This window comes from Chanos chanos, chromosome 7 (assembly GCF_902362185.1).
Source record: "Chanos chanos chromosome 7, fChaCha1.1, whole genome shotgun sequence".
NCBI lineage: Eukaryota > Metazoa > Chordata > Actinopteri > Gonorynchiformes > Chanidae > Chanos > Chanos chanos.
This window is the reverse complement of record NC_044501.1, coordinates 39,181,241-39,201,649: the sequence shown is the minus strand read 5'-3', so window position 1 is coordinate 39,201,649 and position 20,409 is coordinate 39,181,241. Positions and strand designations below refer to the sequence as shown.

At 39.0% G+C, this 20,409-nt stretch overlaps 1 protein-coding gene across 1 annotated transcript; it reads right to left on the bottom strand.

The window, feature by feature from the left end:
- Positions 1–1,046: 1,046 nt before the first annotated feature.
- Positions 1,047–2,391, bottom strand: LOC115817552 (platelet factor 4-like). The gene is made up of 3 exons (XM_030780876.1): positions 2,337–2,391; positions 1,707–1,842; positions 1,047–1,149 (listed from the first exon to the last, which is right to left on the bottom strand). The coding sequence occupies exons 1-3, from the start codon at positions 2,389–2,391 to the stop codon at positions 1,047–1,049; spliced, it is 294 nt and encodes a 97-aa protein (XP_030636736.1).
- Positions 2,392–20,409: the final 18,018 nt, after the last annotated feature.

The following is a 20,409-nucleotide window of genomic DNA, read 5'->3' as shown; positions in this document are numbered from 1 at the left end:
AATAAAAGGAGAAAAAAGTTGATAAATTTGGACCATTTATGGAGAAACTGCCAAAAATATACAAACTGTGTGGACATAAGCAAGACCCTGACACTGAACTAAACGATTTGCTAATTCTTGTTTTGAAGTCTTTCTGAAATTCTGCCCCGGTTTATTTAAAATGGCTAAAATCCCGAGAGCCTGTTGCTATTGCAACTTATGCACCAGATCAAAGTCAGCCTCACCTTAGTGTTATCATTGTTTACCGCTGCGAGATTATGTTTAAACAGCCGCGAACAATGAAAAGACTCTATTCATTGATTGGTACGCAAGAATTTCAACACGCATGGACAGACTAAAGTTCAAAAGCAATAAAAAATCACACTGGCAGCAATGAAATTCAAGCCGACTCAGGACTGAAGGACATAATCTAATTTTCGAATCATTTTCGAGTTCCATTGTGTATTTCCCTGGATTCATCGCTACATTCGGTAACTTTTATGATGGCAAGTCAAACTGAACAGACATACAGTCAGACAAAAACAATCTGCCATGGCTTGAATAACATTTTATTATTTACATACTTCCTTTCATTTCTATAAAAATATAGCTGTCTGTTAGGAGGAGGTTTTGGACAGCACTCAGAAGAAGAAGAAATACAAGCGCAATTTCTCTAACAATGTAACTGAAGACTTATTTCACATTTCAACTTAACATATTTCAGTATATCTCTCACACAGCGGGGAAGAAACATAAAACAAGTAAGTTCAAAATGAACACACCACAATGCTACAATCTTTTGCATGGAAAATGGCAATGCCAGTCCAAAAAAAAAAAAAAAAAAATCTCATTCAACCCAGCATCCTAGACAGTGTTATGTCTCACACGATGTGGCTTTATTGCAAAATATACAGAGGAAGCCAGTACAGTGCTGTTTGTGTGAGTACAGGGTCTTCTCAGGACAAGTTCTACCACGGGAGGTTCTGCCAGATCGCTATTGACCTGACTCTACGAGCACAGCCAATAAGATATATCATCCATTCCATTCCTAAAGGGAACGAGAGCCCTTATGCTCTCATGGCGTTTCTTTTTTCAATGAAACGAATCAACTTCCGCACCCATAATGTCTGAGGATCTAGACAGATTTTCATGCCGTTCACCAAACCAGCTCTGAAAAACAAAAGACAAAAAAAAAAAGTTTGTCATAAATCTTACTGGAGTACGCACTTTAATTTTAGCATTCCATAAACATGCCCAGGCACATTTAGATATTGGACAAACCAGTTCTAAAAAACAAACTAACAAGCAAAACATGGTTTGATATGAATCTTACAGGGGTCGACAAGTTCATTTAATAGTCAGTCCAAAAAAAGGTTTGTTAAATAAACGACCGGGGGTGGGAAATAAAAGAAAATTAGACAGTTGAAACAGCTGAAAAAAAAAATTAAACAGTATGTAGAGTTAAGTAGAGTTAGACTGACAAACAAAGTTACAAATTGTAAATGAGTGACTATTTTACTTTTTTTTAGCAAGAGTACTTCTACTTTTACTGTTTCCACCCCTGCAAACAACCATGTCTTGGCAGAGTGTCCATCTGGGCTGCCGTCTTGCTTTGATGATGTCTCAAGATTTCTGACAGGATAGTATAACTGTAGCTGTTCTCTGTCAGAAAACAAAGTGATTTGAAATGGTCAGTGAAGAGCCTCTAAAGGAGAGTCCACACTCACATGACTTCTGTGAACCTGCAGTGGGGTCCCCGTCGAAGGATCTCCACGCTTCTTAAGCTTCTCTGAGGGATGACGCGGGACTCCAACTTTTGACACCTGCAGTGGCTGTTGTAACCTCCTCCAAGAGGTTGTATGCCTGAGGAGCAAAGAAGGACAGACCTGATGCTTACTCACTGTGTTCTTGGAGGAAAACAAATTGGATCATGGACAGTCCTTTGTAAATAGTAAATTATGGTATTATCTGTGCCTTTCTCTAATCCATTTATCCACCCATACTCTCAAACACACAACACATGATATTGCCAATGCATCTTTGAGCAAGCCACTTAAAGCCAGGGTTACTCCACAAGCATGAAACCCCTGATATAGAAGGTAATACATGTATTTTCCATATAGGTAAATATAAGTAAATATCCTTTACTTAATGTAATGCAAACGAGAAAGTGCTTTAAGCAGTCATACTGGATAAAGTTATAGGACAAATACATACACAGAGAGTTTTGACACCAAATATGTTTAAATGAATGTTAAATCAGACGTCAGATCTTTCCTCAATAATCCTCTCTATAGTCATATTCATTTAACCTGTATGTCACAGAGTCAAAAGACAGCTGCTCCACTGTATCTTACCACGACTCAGGAGAACTGAGGCATAAATGAATCCCAAAATAAGGCAAATCTTCATGGTTCTATTAACAATAGGTTTGCAGGCACACACTCGAACAGTCCGTCTGTAATGATAAGCTGGCAACTAACATGTCTCTCACTATATATATAAACAATAATCACGTGAGTGTAAAATCCAGGTTATTTCCCGTACGGCGGCGTGTCTGTGTTTTGACCCTGTGGTGTGGCTCATGTGCTAACAGGCCCAGGGTTTCACTTCAGAACACTCACATGTTTGTCAGAAGACACGAGTCATGGGCAGCTCACGTCTCATGCGGTGTGTAGCCCCTCTTTTGGGGTGAAAAAAAGTCCCAAAATGATAGACTGTGGACATTATGCACAGTGTGATAGAGACACTGGTGGTCTAATGCACACAGCGCACTTACAGACTCAGTGCACACTGAAGGCCTTTGTTTCAGTAGGGAAACAAAACAAAGAATGTTGAACCAAAAATTTCAAATGTGTTTGTGTGTGTGTGTGTGTGTGTGTGTGTGTGTCTTAGTGTGTGTCTTAGTGTGTGCGAGTGCACACACACACACACACACACATATTATTGTTAAAATCATGAACTTTGCAGAGTTCGGATTAAAAGAGGAACTTCATGTTCCTTTTCGAGCAATTGCCGGTAGCTCAAGATGTGATCTAAGCGAATTTTTTTCACTTTGCTAATCCATATTAATTACAATTTACAATTTACAATTTAGTTATTTGGCAGACGCTTTTTACCAAAGCGACTTACAATTGGTGCATCAGTCGGATTTCTAATACCTTCAACAGAGATCATAATAAGACTGAGCGTCAAATTGCCCTTTCGCATTGCGCCCCTGGAATACTTTTACAAACAGAAATACAAGACAAAGGTTTTTTTTTTATTTTTTTTTATTTTTTTTTTCTCTAGGGAAGGGAGGTTAGGCATTGGGGGACAGGTGTGTTCTAAAGAGGTGGGTTTTCAGTTTCCTGCGGAAGATGGTAAGAGACTCCGCAGTCTTGACTGCATGGGGGAGGTCGTTCCACCACCTCGGGGCAATGGCAGAGAAGAGGCGTGGTCGGGAGGAGCGGCTGCCGGGTTCCCGGAGTGAGGGGACCGTCAGTTGTCTGGAGGACGTGGAGCGGAGGGTCCTAGTTGGGGTGTAAGGCGTTATAAGAGACTGAAGGTATGATGGGGCAGAGCCTCTTGTGGCCTGGTAGGCCAGCACCATATTAACACACGTCTTCCCTTCCATACACCCCACATAGTTGTAGGCAGGGGTGGACAAAGTAAAAGAAGAAGTACTCTTGCTAAAAAAGAAAAGAAAAAGTTACTCTGAGTAGATTTAAAGTATCCCTCTTGAAAAACACCTCCTTAGGAGTAAAATAGTCACTCATTTACAATTTACAAAAACGGTTGTTGGTTTAACCCTACTTACAGTACTGTTTTTTTAAGCAAGAGTTCTTCTGCTTTTACTTCTACCCTTTCCCAGCCCTGACTGAAGGTATTTACATATTTTGAACCTCAGGCATGTATGACTGTTAGCTGACGGAAGCCAAGATTGAGCAACGCCAAAAGAATCTCATCTCGCAATTATCTTGTCAACTCTGTGAAACTGTTGCATTTATACTGTAATTGTTTTCATATTACCACAAGTGAATCATTCTGTGCATACAATGAATGTATAAATTGTGATGTCTTTGTATCAAAAGAAAAAGCAGTTGCGGTTTTTCCATCACACGTGATTTACTGTCATATAGCAGAACGGTAAAAATGGAGCTTCCAAAAGATTTGAAAGAGGACTTAAAACATGAAGAGAGAGAGAGAGAGAGTCTGGGCAGATGTTAATTCCTTAGATTGTTTGTGAATGCATGTGTGTGTGTGTGTGGGCGTGCGGGTGCGCTTGTAGGTTCCACGCAAGTAAACGCGTCATAAATTCATCTTCCAGCACAATGGAAAATGCTGGTTCAGAAGCAGCCTCTTGCTTGCAGTGCCTGAGGGCTACTTCCACACGTATCATTTTTAAGCTTTCCATCTTGTTGTCATGTTATGTAATTTAAAACCACTCCACACCTGGTTGGCAAAGTGTACCATCGCCCCCAGGTCTCACATGAAATTGGTGATGGGAAACGTGTTGTGACATATATGACAAATGCACCACTGCGGTGCAGGATTCAGAAGTTCAACGGCCCATGATGAGCCACGGCACTTTATTAACAGGCTCTCTCAAACGCAACAATATCGGTACATTTCGCATGCTCTTTGGATTTGTATAATTTATTCAGTCATTTTTTTTTTTTTTTCATGAACTCTGTAGCAAAATAGTTGTCAAGATGCACTACGAGATACAAGAACATGACTGGATTGGATTCCATTAGCCTCTCATAGTGTCTTTTTAATGAAACGATCCAGCTTCCTCACCCGTACTGTCAGTGAACCTAAAACCAGTTTTCAGAGGAGGAACAAGTAAAAGTAGAAGTACTCTTGCTAAAAAAAAAAAGTACTCTAAGTAGAATTAAACTGACAACCATTTTTGTAAATTGTAGATGAGTGACTATTTTACTCTTACTTAAGCAATTTTCAGGAGGGATACTTTAACTCTACTCAGAGTTTTTTTTTTTTTTTTTAGCAATTGTACTTCTAATTTTACTGTATACACCCCTGTGAATTTTTCACTCCACTCATCAAACAAGCTCTGAAAAACAAAATACCAAAAAAAAAAAAAGGTTTGTCATGATTCTTACTGGAATATGCAAACCAATTTAGCAGTCTGCAAAACATGCCAAAGCACATTTTGACTCTGGGGAAATGTTCTTTATTTTAAAAAAAAATCAACAAGTTGACATAGTTCTCATATAAGCTGGTTATGTCTGTGTTCTCTGTGGCTTTCTGACAGCATATTATGAAATGAGTGTTAAAATAATGTTATAGTAATCAAATTAAATTAAAAATGTAATTATAAATTAGAATAATAAATAATAATGAACCAGTCGTGAACTCTGTAACTATAGTATGTTTATTCACTTACCCTTTATGGTGGTTTACTGAACTCTGTAACTACGTGTTTTGACTGATGGCTTGAGGTCAGCTTCTCTTTTTATAATTAAATAAACAATAATTAAATAAATAATCTTCTCTCTACTTTTCATCATTAAGCCAACCTTATATCCCCTCCTAATTTCATTTCCCATTTTACTCTTTCGCTGTGTAGAGTCGGACCATTTCTCTCACAATGTTCCATATTTTCAAAGAGAAAACCATCTAACAGAATCAGACACTCTGAACACAGCATTGCAATGAAACAACTGACTGGTTAACACCAGGTAAGATTGAAGTTTGGGCTGTGACTGGACCATTCGAGAACACAGAACATTTCTTCTTAGGCCCTTGGTCCTGTTGTCATAGGTATAACTGCAGAGTTATGGGAACTGGCTGTTTAGTAAAGTAACAGGTGAGATTTTGGAAGCAGTCCACAGAATCAGGCATGACGACTCAGTCCACAGTGCCACAGCAGTGAGGTTGAATGCAATTGCTCAATCTTAAACTTTCTTGTGGTACCGAGAAACTATGCACCTGTTCAGTGGGCATGTCAGGCCAGGACTACGAGTATAACAAGTGAGTAATCTTTGCCACAATACTGTCTTTAGCTTTCGGGCTCTACTATAGCATTTTACCAGCTGGAGAGTGAAGGCTTTTCTGGGGAAAAGAGCTACCACAAGAAAACTCTGCTAGGTTGTTGTTAGCACGAGGCCATAAATACAGTTGTCAAGATGCACTATGAGATACAAGGACATGACTGGATTGGATTCCATTAGCCTCTCATGGTGTCTTTTTAATGAAACAATCCAGCTTCCTCACCCATACTGTCAGTGAACCTAAGACCAATTTTCAGAAGAGGAATAAGTAAAAGTAGAAGTACTCTTGCTAAAAAAGAACTCCAAGTAGAATTAAACTGACAACCGTTTTTGAAAATTGTGAATGAGTGACTATTTTACTCTTACCTAAGCATTTTTCAGAAGGGATAATTTAACTCTACTTAGAATACTTTTTCTTTTTCTGTCAAGATTCTTACTAGAATATGCAAACCAATTTAGCAGTCTGCAAAACATGCCAAAGCACATTTAGACTTTGAACAAATGTGCTTTATTTTAAAAAACATTAACAAGTTGACAGAGTTCTCATATATGCTGCTCATGTAGGTGTTGTCTTTCTGACAGGATATTAGGAAATGAGTGTTAAAATAATGTTATAGTAATAAAATTAAATTAAGCAATTAAATTACTTTAATTATAAATTAGAATAATAAGTAATAATGAACCAAACGTGAATTCTGTAACTATAGTATGTTTATTTACTTACCCTTTATGGTGGTTTAATGAACTCTGTAACTATGTGTTTTGACTGATGGCTTGAGGTCAGCTTCTCTTTTTATAATTAAATAAACAATAATTAAATAAATAACCTTCTCTCTACTTTTCATCTTTAAGCCAACCTTATATCCCCTCCTGATTTCATTTCCCATTTTACTCTTTCGCTGTGGAGTGTCTGATCATTTCTCTCACCATAGTGAGAGCCTTTGCTCTTCTCCACATACCATGTTCCATATTTTAGAAGAGAAAAACGTCTAACAGAATCAGACCCTCTGAACACAGCGTTCTCATACAGAGTTCTCATATATGTTGCTTACGTCGGTGTTGTCTGAGGTTCTCTGACAGGATATTCTGAAATGAGCGTTAGAATAATATAACAGTATTTAAAGTACATTATAAATGTAATTACAAATTAAAATAATAAATAATAATAAACCAACTTCTTCTCGAGAGTTTCAAAAATTCTTGAAGAATGCTCACCCACCTCCTTCTGACGAGATTAACAAACTTTGGAAAAATGTCCCACTTTTCTGCATGAGTTGCATGTCACTTTAGCTGTTGGAGGTTGATGATACGGGTAGAGTTCTGGGTCCCAATGGTAGAAGACTGAAGCCACAGAAAGTGCTCTCTCTGGAACCGCAGTAGACTTCGTCGGATGGCGTTTCGGATCGGTGCAGGATCAGACGCCTTGGTGAGGGGAACAGCACGATAGCACAGTTCACTTTAGGTGCAGTTGTTAACTGGATGAACATTCCACAACGCGAAGATGGATTTTTGTACTTCATCTTTTATCCAGGTTACCTGTGGGAGTGTTTAATGACTAATAAAGTACAGCCACACAACACAGAACAACGGCATGTAGTACATTTGCCATGATGTCATTAGGTTCAAGGTCGACACAGCGTATATACATATATCCAGGCCCAGCGTGCATGATGCCTGGGCCCGAGGACAAAATTATTCTGACATAATTCTAGTGCAATTTGGTGTTTATGTTATGATCACATGTAGATGCCAGTTCAGCGTTCAGTCAGTTGAATATCATCCGACGGCCCAATCGGATTGTCATCCATGAAGATTCCTTTTTCAAGGCCGCTGAAGATGGTCGGTGCCACCTTTGTCTTGGGCCCCATGTATTCATTCAGTTTGTCTTGGGCCTGGGGCCTACCTATTGATTCAGTTGCCCACACAACTCAGCTGATCGTGGGTGCTGACGTTTTGTTCACTGATAACTGTCGGGCAGCCACAAAGTTTCTCGCAAGTGGCGAGTGCCGGCATTCTAGGTAAAGCAATTCATTTGTATCTTTGATACATATGTATACATATATACATATACACACACACATATATATACACAGACACACACACACACGCGCACACACACAAACACACACACACACACACACACATATATACATACATATATATACATACATACATATATATATATCTTATATCTTATTTGAATTCTGTGATTTTTTTAAATCTTAAGTGAAACAAACCAGAACAGGGTTCAAAAAAGAAAGTTTCCATATAGATTGGAAAGAGATTGTGTGGCTGTTACACAGAGTATGAGCTATGTTTGTGCTGTTCATCCAAAACGCTGACAATTGTACATTTTTTTGCTTTCACATCATTATGAAAAGGATATAATTACGTTTTGACAGTGATTCAGTAGTGTGGTTCACAGCTATTGTTTTGTTTACAGCCCATGTGTATTAATAGTAAACAACAGTCTGTTTTGTCTGGAAAATAGACAACTGAAAAAGGTAAAAGCGGGAGAAAATGCCTAAAGAAAAAGAGGGCATGAAAAGGGTTCAGTTTTGTGAGAGAGTTCAGCTGTGCGTTGACTTTAATCCAAAAGTAACAATATTGAGATCTGAACAAGCCATGCTGAAAAGTCCAAAGAAACTGCTTTTGTGCCATCTGTTTGACATTACTGCTGAGGTTCTGTGGAAAAATAACAAACAACGTTCAGTCCAGCAAGCATTTGTTACCAATGCAGAGCTTAGCTGTTTTCTTTCAGAAAATGTGGTGTGATTTATGTTTGAGGATAGGGAGCCAGTATCAGACAGTCATGGAACTCATTATTACTATAGGTTCACAGTGAGGCCACGGATGAAAAACCTTCACACTTAGCAAGTTTTCCTGAATGGTGACATGGGATCAGAAGTTTTGAAACCTGCAGCAGCTAATGTAACTTCCCGAGGTGGTATATCAGAGGTATGGAGAAGGACAGGACTGAGGCTTACTCACTGTGCTTTGAGAAAACATCGTGAGGTACAAGCGGTGTGGGAACTGGACGAAACCTTAGAAAAAAGGTTAAACTCTTTGACTCACATTGTCCAGGCTAATGTAAGGCTCTGACAGAAACAGGGGTGTATAAAGTAAAACTAGAAGTACTCTTGTTTAAAAAAAAATGTACTCTAAGTAGAGTTAAGCTGACAGCCGTTTTTGTAAATTGTAAACGAGTGACTATTTTACTCTCACTTAAGCATTTTTCAAGAGGGATAATTTAACTTGACTTAGAGTATTTTTTTTCTTTTAGCAAGAGTACTTCTTCTTTTGCTTTATCCACTCCTGGTCAAAACCACATGGAGTGCAAGTCACTGTTGTTTTTGCCAAATGCTCTTGATTTATTTTCACTTTCAGTCACTGCCGTGATCAGCTGGCACATTTTGGTTTCAGCCACATTTTAGTCACATAATAATCAATCAACTGTGGTCAAAACAAAAATGATTGAATCTCTGTTTGAGATTTAGTTACACTCTCTGTTATGGTGTGTGTGTGTACAAAGGACTGTATGTGGTTAAAAAAAATAAAATAAAATATATATATATATATATATATATATATGTGGCCAGGGAACATCCAGTTAGAATGCGAGACAAGATGTTTCTTTAGTGGTTTTTATTGAATAAAGATGTGCTTATGGAGTGTGTGTGTAAAATGTGTGTATGTGTAGGAATGTATGTGTAACTAATACGTATACAGAGATGGTTTTTAGTATTTCTGTGTGTGTGTGGTTCTGCAACCGACAGATACACAGAACACCAATCGGATACACAAAGTAAGCACATACTTATACACAACCTAAACTCAACAAAGTACACAGTATTATATTCAGAACCATATGTATATTATATTTAATATTCAAAGTCCTTCATCACACCTTCATTTAGTTTAGTCCTCAAATTTTGCACTTCTTCCTCTTCTTCTTTTTTTGTTTTTGTTTTCATTAGTTGGTGGTGGAAATTTTGGCAAAGGGCCTTCCGGTCAAGTAGGACTATAAGATCCACACATTTTCCAATGCATTTCAGCGTCATTGTATTATTGACAGTCAATAACAAAATAGTCAGAAATATAATCCCTATGCAGCATTTTTGTCACTGTCACCAAAAACCAAGAAAACAGTACAGATCAAACCCGTGGTTAAAAAAAAAGAGGCTTTTTGACCAGGCCTGACTGACTAATCAGCATCGACTTGGAATTCTTCATGGAATACCATTTTAAGAGGGAAAAGCACAATGCCCATGTAACATAATCATTTTATCGGTGTAACATGCTACCACATACAAGCTCCTGTTCATCTTTCAACCTGCTCTAGTATGCACCTGAGGACCATTATGGACTATGCTTCATAATGACAATCATAATGGGCAATGCTTTTGAATGTTTTTCTATGGCATATTTTACAGCGTATCTAGATGTGATGAGAGACAAAGTGAGATTTGCATGGAAGTAAATACTTCTCAAAGAGGCACAGTAGTTCTAATAGCATTTACAGTAGTAGTTATCATAGTAATACCAATAGTAACAGTAATAGCACTGTAATTTCCCTTTAATATATTCCCAGTTTGCCTATAAGAGGTCAGCATGGGAAAAAATGACCTTCACAAAAAATTGTGCAAAACATAAATAATTAATTTATCGATGAAAAATCAAAAAAGGAAAAAAATCCTTCAGACTGTACTAAAGTGATAAAATAATGTATGAAGCACACAAACATATTCAAAAGACAGACATACAATAATATTTCACACGATATAATTGTACCTCAAAGCCTGTGCCATCTGTTACATTAGACAGAGGAAGACAGAGATCTCAAATGCAGATCGTAGGCATTCCATATGTTGATTAACTGTTTGCTGCCACACTGCATGGGGCCATAGTGAACGGCCTTGGCAAAAATATGACTGAAACTATAAAAGCAGAGCTGATGTTTTACATGCATTATTGTCCTCTCTGTGATTCACTGCCAGGTAGCGCTGAAACTGCTCTATGAGTTTATCACTCCGTGATAGAAGATGAACACTGCCGTGCCTTCAGAAAATTATTTTTTCATTCTGTAACAGAAAACAGAAGAAGGACTTAATAAATACCTGGCAATTTTTTAGTTCGAAGTCTACAAAAGAAAGAAAGAAAGAAAGAAAGAAAGAAAGAAACTTCTGACTGTGAAAATACATGTCAGACTCAACAAAACATTATGGCATTATGTCTACCATTAAGGTAAGGACTTACTTTATAATAAGTTCTTGCACCCACGAATCCTTTGGGCTGACACAGACTCTCCCCTTCCTCACTGTATGCACACTATGGAAGAGAGAATGCGAACCCACATTACATTACGTATCTCTGTGGCATTTCTTCATATAAACAGAGTGATTGCAAATACAAACCAAGTGCAACTCTTTATTATGCAATTCAGCTTTTCTTTCCCCCCCACAATCTACCGTCTAATAATTGCAGCCACGACTGTTTTTGAAAAGGTATCGTTGGTATCTTGAAATTAGGAATGACTGTTTGAGAATGTATATACATTTTTTATCCAGGATTGAGGATGATGGACACAGATGAGAACAAAATGGATGGAATTTGACGAGCAGCAAAAGAGCATTTCAAATCTCTGGCTACAGGAACATGCATTTACAGTGGCAACGCTGCAAAATGAGTATTGTGACAAAACAGATTATGTCCAAAATGATATTTTCTGGACATCACCAGAATGTTGTAGTATTTTGCAGAATGTTTAAACATAGGTAGATATGTCCATCCACAGTTTATCACCAGACATATATGGAACATTCGTGGAACATTTCTGCCATTTAATGTTCACCCTTGACGCACAAGATCTAAACACCTTCGTAGACGTCAGATGTACAGATGATGCGGTAACTTGTCGTAACAATTTGACAGAATCGTTAGTTAGCACAAACAGTGACTACACGGGTTCTAACCTGTAGCACTTATTAATCAAAGTGTGAAATGCCAACATTTTGCCAAATCAATGACAGGATGATAGGCTGAGTTAGTAGCGCACCACTCACATTATCTCCACAGTGCTGCAGTGAGGGCCCGCGGGATATACTTCAATCCTACGTACTCTCCCTTGGGGTATTTCTTGGCTGTGTAGCGGTTTTGGGCACTTGCAGCGAAGGATAGGTCGCCGAACCTGTCCTACATGGCAGCAGAGGAAAACAGAGAAATGAGGTGTGTGACGAAGCTGCCATGGAAACTAGCCTCATTTTAATGTTCACATGATAACTATATACACCGCTACATATTGGCAGATGCGTATTGCATGTATGCACGTACTTGTATACATACATATTCCTCCATAAATGTGTTTTACCATGACAAACGTTGCGCTATTGTTACGGTAATTGTGCCCCCCCCCCAAAAAAGCTCTTGAAAAACCCTTTCATTTTTACCTTACTTCAGTCGAAAATTCATTGTATGAAAATTTACTTACCTTCCGTTGTTGAAAATATGGTCATGCAGGTAAGCAAGACAACTGTTGCGACTGTTAAATTCATGTCAACTCTGGGTATAACTCCTCCAATACAAAAACGAAATCAGGTGAACGTTTTTTCACGTAGTAAAGTTTCTAGAGAAGAGCAACCGATAAGCTGTGTCTCTTTTGTGACTTCTTATCCCTTTCAGAGGACTTTTAATACTCTCACTCCAAATGCGTGGGCCGCGTTCCAGTTACACTCCCCTTTCCTGTGAAATTTACACAATGGCCGGTTTCCAAAGAAGTCTACGTCTTGATTAATGAAGGTGCCTATGCCCCTTCGAGAGTTGCAAATAGTTATTGACCGGAATATTATGACATGCAGCCTTGAAATCTAATGTTAATCGGTAGGAACTTTCTCCTATTGTGTCTAGACTGCCTTTGTATGGTCTATGTGTAAAAGGGTATCAGAAACAGAGACGGTATAATTTGTCTTTCAGGACAGCTTGGTTAGACACTGAATGTTGAACATTAACTGTTTGAAGATCATGCCAAGCCATTGTGCAGCACTTTAGGAACATTCCATGAACCTCCATTTGTGCTGAATTAATTAATGGCTTTGAACTGATGCAACAGAAGGATGCCGTGTAAACTTTGGAATATTTATTTCGAAATTCCTGTCCCTCCCGTTCCTTTTGGCACCATTTTGATATGTGAGGTGTTCACTTCGCCATATAAAAGGTTAATACATAACCTGTAATGTATCAAAAAAAAATTAAATAGATATATTACGGCATTCTATGGTCTGTTGTTTCTGATTAGCAGACCGCTGCTATGAATAACAGACTGTTGCTATGGAACTATTTTTTTTTTTTTTTTTAGCGGAAGCAATAAAATCATTTTAAAATCAATGCAATCAATGAAATGTATGATGTGGCTTTCTGGACAGCTTGGTTAGACATTGAATGTTGAACACTAACTATTTAAAGATCATGCTAAGCCACTGTGGAGCACTTTATCACAATTCCGTGAACCTCCATTTGTCCTTTATTAATTAATTAGGCTAATGGCTTTGAACAATAGAAGTATGTTATGTGTAAAAGCTTAACTACTTAAAATCTGTCTATCTGTGTTTGTTTCTCCCTTTTCACTTTACCCCAAAATATGGTTCCTTTCACAGATGTCGGAAATACTGTGTGTTGGAAATACTACATTTCTCAAAAATATAAAAGGATTAAGTGTTCCGAAAACGCCCCCCCCCCCCCCCCAAAACAAACAGAGAAAATGAGCAACTACAAACAATTTTCTTAAAAAAATTTGTATGTCCACTTAAGTGTGTATGTGTGTGTGTGTGTGTGGGAGAGAGAGAGAGAGAGAGAGAGGGTGAGTGGAAGTATGACACACGTGTTCGTGGAAAAAAGGAAAAAAGCAAGATAAGAAAAAAGCCTGAAGTGTTCCTCAAGAGAGCCCAGATCTGGAGTAGCTACCAGTTCCGGGGACTTGCTGAGGCATGCCTTTGGCCTTTGTTTAGTTTCTCCCTTATCCTTATCCTTTCTCAGGGTCTCTGCTGCAGTCTAACAAGCTGTTGCAAAATGACAAAACGCCAGAGGTTGTGAAAGATGATGCTGAGAGCCTTTCAGTTCTACCAGTGTGTGATGAGAACATGATGATTCATTATTCCGTGACATCTGAATGTCTCGTATGAGTGGTACCAAAAATTAGAGCAATACTTGATCAAGATCTCTGAACATTCATGTTTGTTAAGGCAGTTTGTCATTCATGTTCTTCTTTGCACTGAGCATGAGAAATGGAACTATTTATTTATTTATACATTCACTTAAGTAGAATACATTGATTCAATCATTGATCAAAATGATTAAATATCATTTTAAGGATTTTAAGATTTTATCAGAATCGTTGTAGAAATCATCATAACACTTTGAGCAGAATGATGAAGAATTCATAGCAATACAAAATGTTGCAAGATTCTCAATCACCATTTCAACTGTGAACCAACACATAGGAAGAATGTAGAAACCTACATATTCTTTACAAAAGCATTTTATGCTGAGGTAAGTTTTTTCGTACACGCAAAAGTGCATAACCTTACATGTTCCTGTTTACATATTTGGTACTTCTCTTGTGCAGCCGAACATTTTCTTAACCACTTTTCCGCCGCGTGTGGTCCGCGTGTTATCTGCGTGTTTTTTTACACAGCTCTTTTACATGCAGCTGTTTGTTTGAGCCTACCTCAAAATTATGTCTGTCTTTTAGTTTCAGTTACATGAATAAGTATATAAAGACCCTATAAACATTCAGTGAGGAGACCTGGTCTGGTTTGGCTAAGTTTCGAGTTTCAAGTTTATTTAGAGCCCAGGATCACTGTTTACAGTCTCAAAGGGCTTTACAGGCCACAATAATCAAAATCAAAACAGGACCGCACCCCCTGTCTTCATCCTCATGGCGGGCAAGAAAAAACTCCCCAAAAACCCAAAAGGGAACATGGGAAAATGGGAGAAATCTTGAGAAGGACCACAGAGAGAGGAGACCCCTCCTTGGCCAGACAGGTGTGCAATAGGTGCCGACCCAGCGGGCAGTTACAGTTGCAAGTAAATTGGAGCATGAACAAAGGGGATGGCGATGCTGACAGGAGGCTGAAGGGGTGATGAAAGATGATAACACCAGGATGGATCAGTCCAGAGGGCGGGAGGAGTCAGGCTGGCTAAGCTGGCTTAAGTTTTATTCAGGTACAGCGCTCAAATACCTGCCTAAGCATTCACTTGTCACCTCACAATCATAAATAAGGTTGTAACAGCTCTTTTTATAGTGAAGGTCGTTATCACCCACAGACACCTGGTCCTTCTCTATTAAAAACTTACTTCAGGTACTGATCTCTGGACTCTAACCTCTCCCTTTGTCTTTTACACAGGGTCAGTGGTAAATGGTAATATGACTCAGACCTGTGGCAATGTGCGATAGTTTCCCTTCCTCGTTTTTCATTACGTACTTTCAGTTCTCTGCAGCTAAACTCTCTCTCACTCATTTCACACCCATATACCCACACCCTCACACACCCACCCACCCTCTCTCTCTCTCTCTCTCTCTCTCCCTGTCTCTCTCTCAGAAACACTCACACACACACGCACACCCACACTCACACTAACCCTGAGTTTAATCTCTCTTCGTGGCATCCTTCAATTTTTGTCACAGTTCACGTTTGTTTACTGAAAAGCAAAGGGCTAAGAGATGACTGATACCATTACTGAAATACTTCTGTGTCATACTGGCCCTGGTTGTCTTCAAACTGCAGTGGATGACCTGAGAGGTCTGTTAATGGGATCTTTTTTTTTATTCACATATGGTACATACATCTCTCTCACACAGCAGGTGTAAGCCTCTCTGTTCCACACCTGTAAGTCTCTCTGTTCCACACCTGTAAGTCTCTCTGTTCCACACCTGTAAGCCTCTCTGTTCCACACCTATAAGCCTCTCCGTCCCAACATGTTTTGTACAGAGTTTCTTTTGGATGAGTAATGTCAGCCATTTTATGAAATCTTTCGCTGTTGCTCTTTTATTGGCTACAATGATTTCAGGTCTCATCCTGCTTTAAGTAATGATAATAATAATAATAATAATAATGTTTATTTAGAGCCCAATATCACTATTTATAGTCTCAAAGGGCTTTACATGTCTATAACAAAGTCAAATCAAAATTATATCATGCATAAGTTCGAGAAAATAGATAAGTCTTTAGTTTTGTTTTAAAGGTATTGAGAGAGTTTGCTTCTCTAACTTCTTTAGGTAAACCATTCCAAAGGAAGGGAGAGCGGTAGGAAAAAGCTCGGTTGCCAGCGGACTTCTTTTTAACTCTTGGAGCGACTAATAATCCAGAATCTTGAGAGCGCAGGGTGCGAGGTGGGTTACAGGGTGTAATTAAGCCAGACAGGTAGGAGGGCGCAAGCCCATGTAAAATTTTATATGTTAATAAGAGGACCTTAAAATCTGCCCTTGCATGAATTGGGAGCCAATGAAGGGAAGCCAGGACAGGGCTAATATGATCAAACTTCTTCGTTCGGGTCAGAATTCTAGCAGCAGCATTCTGGACCAGCTGAAGATTATTGGTACTAGAGGCAGGCAGGCCAGAGTAAAGAATATTGCAGTAATCGAGGTGAGACGTGACGAATGCGTGAACAATGGTTTCTGCATCAGCCATACTTAGAAAGGGCCTAATTTTAGCAATGTTACGGAGGTGATAAAAGGCAGTTTTGGTTGTGTTCTTGATATGAGTGACTAGCGAGAGACTAGAGTCAAAAATCACACCAAGGTTCTTCGCTGAAGAGTTTTGAGAGATGATGCAGTTGTCAAAATTTAGAGTTAGATCACTAAAAAGATGCTTATGCGTAGGGGGACCAATGACCAGCATTTCAGTCTTGCCTGCGTTAAGCATCAGGAAATTTGAAGACATCCAACCCTTAACAGCACAAAGACATGCCTCAGGTTAGCCAATTCAGAGCGGTCATTATGCTGGATAGGTAAGAAAATCTGAGTATCATCAGCATAACAATGGAAGTTAATGTTGTAACTACGAATAATGTCACCCAAAGGGAGCATGTAAATAGAGAATAGAAGAGGGCCAAGGACTGATCCCTGAGGAACACCATAGTTAAGCTTACGGTATTCAGAGTCTTTGGCCTTTCAATGTTTCTCTTCTTCAGCAACTCTCACGGTTCAAACAGTTCTCTGGTGAACATGTGTGAGAATAAACTGAATAAGTACCAAATGTCAACATCTGTCCTTTCCATTTTAAGACCTCAAATGATTCAGCCTTCATTTAAAAGTCAAAACCCTATGTCTCTCTCTGTGTCTCCACCACATTTATCCTGTGCCAGTAGGCTAGGGCTAACAGATAATCTTAATCTTAAATGCAACATAGAGTCGCCAGCTTTCATTTAATAGTTAAAGCCCTATGTCTCTCTCTCTCTCTGTCCTATGTTGGCTGTTTTTTTTTTGTTTTTGTTTTTTTAACAAAATGAATCCCACATCTGTTCATCGCCAATATGCTAGGACTAACTGTTAATCTTTATATGAAGATGTGAAAACCGTGGCGTGTACAAAGTCGTGCATGCTATGATTAGTACTCCTGTTGGCTATGATTTGAAGTGGTTCTTGGAAGTTTATGCAATACAAAGTAGAAATAAAGCTTGAGTGGACAAATGGAAATAAGGACGAACAGAAGGACAGAAAAGAAAGGCCAGCAGGTTGCATTATAGCAGTAAATCCCAACGAGAAAATGGTCATGATAGGGCTGTATAAGAATCTGTGACATGGCTGTACTCTTTCCTTTTCAACACTTAAAATATTATGTTATGACTCAAAAGAGGAAAATCAATTGTACCAGTCTCCTTGTTGCTTCAGTGGAACACTGCCTGTGGGAAAGGGGTTGTCCTGTGGTTACAGGAATTTAACGTCTAAAAAGTGACTCTTCATGAAAACAATGAGATCAGCAGATGAAAACCTCTTTCTCGCTCCCAGATCTTAGGTTACGTAACACACACACACGCGCACACACACACACACACACACACACACACACACACACACACACACACACACACACACACACTCAGTTGTACTTCTATCTTTGTGAGGACACTCTTTGACATAATGCATTCCCCAGCCCCTCAGCCTAACCTCAACTATCACAACTAAATGTCTAACCCCAACCCATACTCTAACCCTAACTTAAACTTAACTCTAACCTGAACTCTTAAACCTAGTCTTAACCCTCAAACAGCCCTTTGAAGAAGTGAAGACCAGCCAAAATGTCGTCACTTTCCCAAAATGTCCTCACTCCCAAGGTCTAAAACTCAAACAGGTCCACCCAAGGATAGCTGCACAAGTATACACATACACAGCAGTGGAAAAATAGAACTACTCTTGATAAAAAAAAAAAAGTACTCAAAGTAGAGTTAAAATATCCCTCCTGAAAAATACACAGTAAGAGTAAAATAGTCACTCATTTACAATTTACTAAAACGGTTGTCAGTTTAACTCTACTTAGGGTGCTTTGTTTTGTTTTTAGCAAGAGTACTTTCACTTTTTCTACCCCTTCCACCCTCATCAGCAGCCTGACACCGGGTGATCCCATCACTATCAACGTCGATTCTGCGGTAAGGTGTTTGAAAAGGACTCAGACCAAGAAAGCCGGGTTGACGATGCCAGACTTTTCATATTGAAGACTGTCCACGAACACCTAGAGAGCAGAAACACGTCAGCCCGGCTCCTGTTTGTGGATTTCTCGTCTGCCTTCACCACCCTACAACCTCACATCCTGGCTAGAAAACTTATTGAACTGCTTCAACCTGGGTCACAAGCTAATTCTGTTGGATATGGACTTCCTGACCGTAAGAACACAGAAGGTGCTAGTCAGTAAAAGGTTCTCCAACCTCCAGCACACATCCACTGGCTCCCCCCCAGGGCTGCGTCCCCTCACCCCTACTGTTCATCCTATACACAGGTGACTGCAGAAGCCGCCATCCTAATCGCCACCTTGTGAAGTTTGCAGACGATACTGTGGTCCTTTCCCTGCTCTCAGGCCCTGCCCGAGATCACAGCCCTATCCTCAGTGAGTTTGTGGAATGGTGTGACAGCTCTTGTCTGGAGCTGAATGTCACTAAGACCAAGGAGATGTTTGTGGACTTCACCAAGCATGGAGTGGGAAGGACTGTGACCATAATTCATGGGAAGCCAGTGGAAGTTGTGCACCAGTACAAATACCTGGGCACTGTCATTGATGACAAACTGCATTTCACCTGCCCTCAGCACCCACAAGACCAGTGGGACACGGTTGGAGTTAAAACTGCTGTGTCACTCAGGGGCCCCTTACTCTTCTTTAAAAAAAAAAAATAAAAAATCTCCTTGAGCAATTGATAGTTATTAAAAACATTCAAAGCCTAAAAATCTCAGAGAGGCTAAAGGGAAGATTGATGCCATTACTGAAATACTTCTGTGTCACATTGGCCCTTGTTGTTTCCAAACCGCAGTGGATAACCTGAAAGTTCTGTTAATTTTATTATTATTTTTTTTGACTCATATCTGGAACATACCTCTCAGACAGCAGTCACAGCACAAAGATTCTTCTACTGAAGTCTAACCAGAACTGCAAGCCACTCCGGTCCAACATCTTTTGTACAAAGTTTCTTTTGGATGAGTAATATCAGCTGTTTTAAATCTTGTTGCTCCTTTTTTGGCTACAATGATTTCAGGACTAATCCTGCTTCAATAACAACAACAACAATAATAATCATAATAATAATAATATTACAAGTTAATTTTGAGCCCAATATATCTATTTATAGTCTCAAAGGGCTTTACATGTCTATAAGTCAAATCAAAATGATATTATCCATAAATTAGAGAAAATAGATAAGTCTTTAGTCTGGTTTTAAGGGTATGGAGAGAGTTTGCCTCCCTAATGTCTGTAGTTTTCTTTAAGTCTTTGGTCTTTTAGCACTTTTCTTCTTAAATCTTCTTAAATTTACTTTTAACGTTCTTCCTCTTCAACAGCTCTCACGGTTCAAACAGTTCTCTGGTGATCCTGTGTGAGAAAAAACGGAATAAGTGCCAAATGTCAACATCTGTCCTCTCCATATGAAGACCTCAAATTGCTGAGCCAAAGATTTGGATAAGTGGATGGGAAAACACTTATTCTCATTATGCTGATCAAAATGAATCCCACATCTGTTCATTGCCAGTAGGCCAGGGCTAACTGATAATCTTAATATGAAGATGTGAAAACTGTGATGTATACAACACAGAGTAGAAATAAAGCTTGAGTGGACAAAAGGAAATAAGGACGAACAGAAGGACAGAAAAGAAAGGCCAGCAGGTAGCGTTATAGCAACAAATTCCAGAGGTGCCAAAAGTAAAGTAGAAGTATTTTTTGCTAAAAAAAAAAAAAAAAAG

Coding starts and splice junctions, on each gene's coding strand:
- LOC115817552 (XM_030780876.1), bottom strand. CDS start 2,391: ATGAAGATTTGCCTTATTTTGGGATTCATTTATGCCTCAGTTCTCCTG. Junction 1,843..2,336: donor CTCAGTTCTCCTGAGTCGTG/GTAAGATACAGT, acceptor TTTGCTCCTCAG/GCATACAACCTCTTGGAGGA. Junction 1,150..1,706: donor TGCAGGTTCACAGAAGTCAT/GTGAGTGTGGAC, acceptor TTTGTTTTTCAG/AGCTGGTTTGGTGAACGGCA.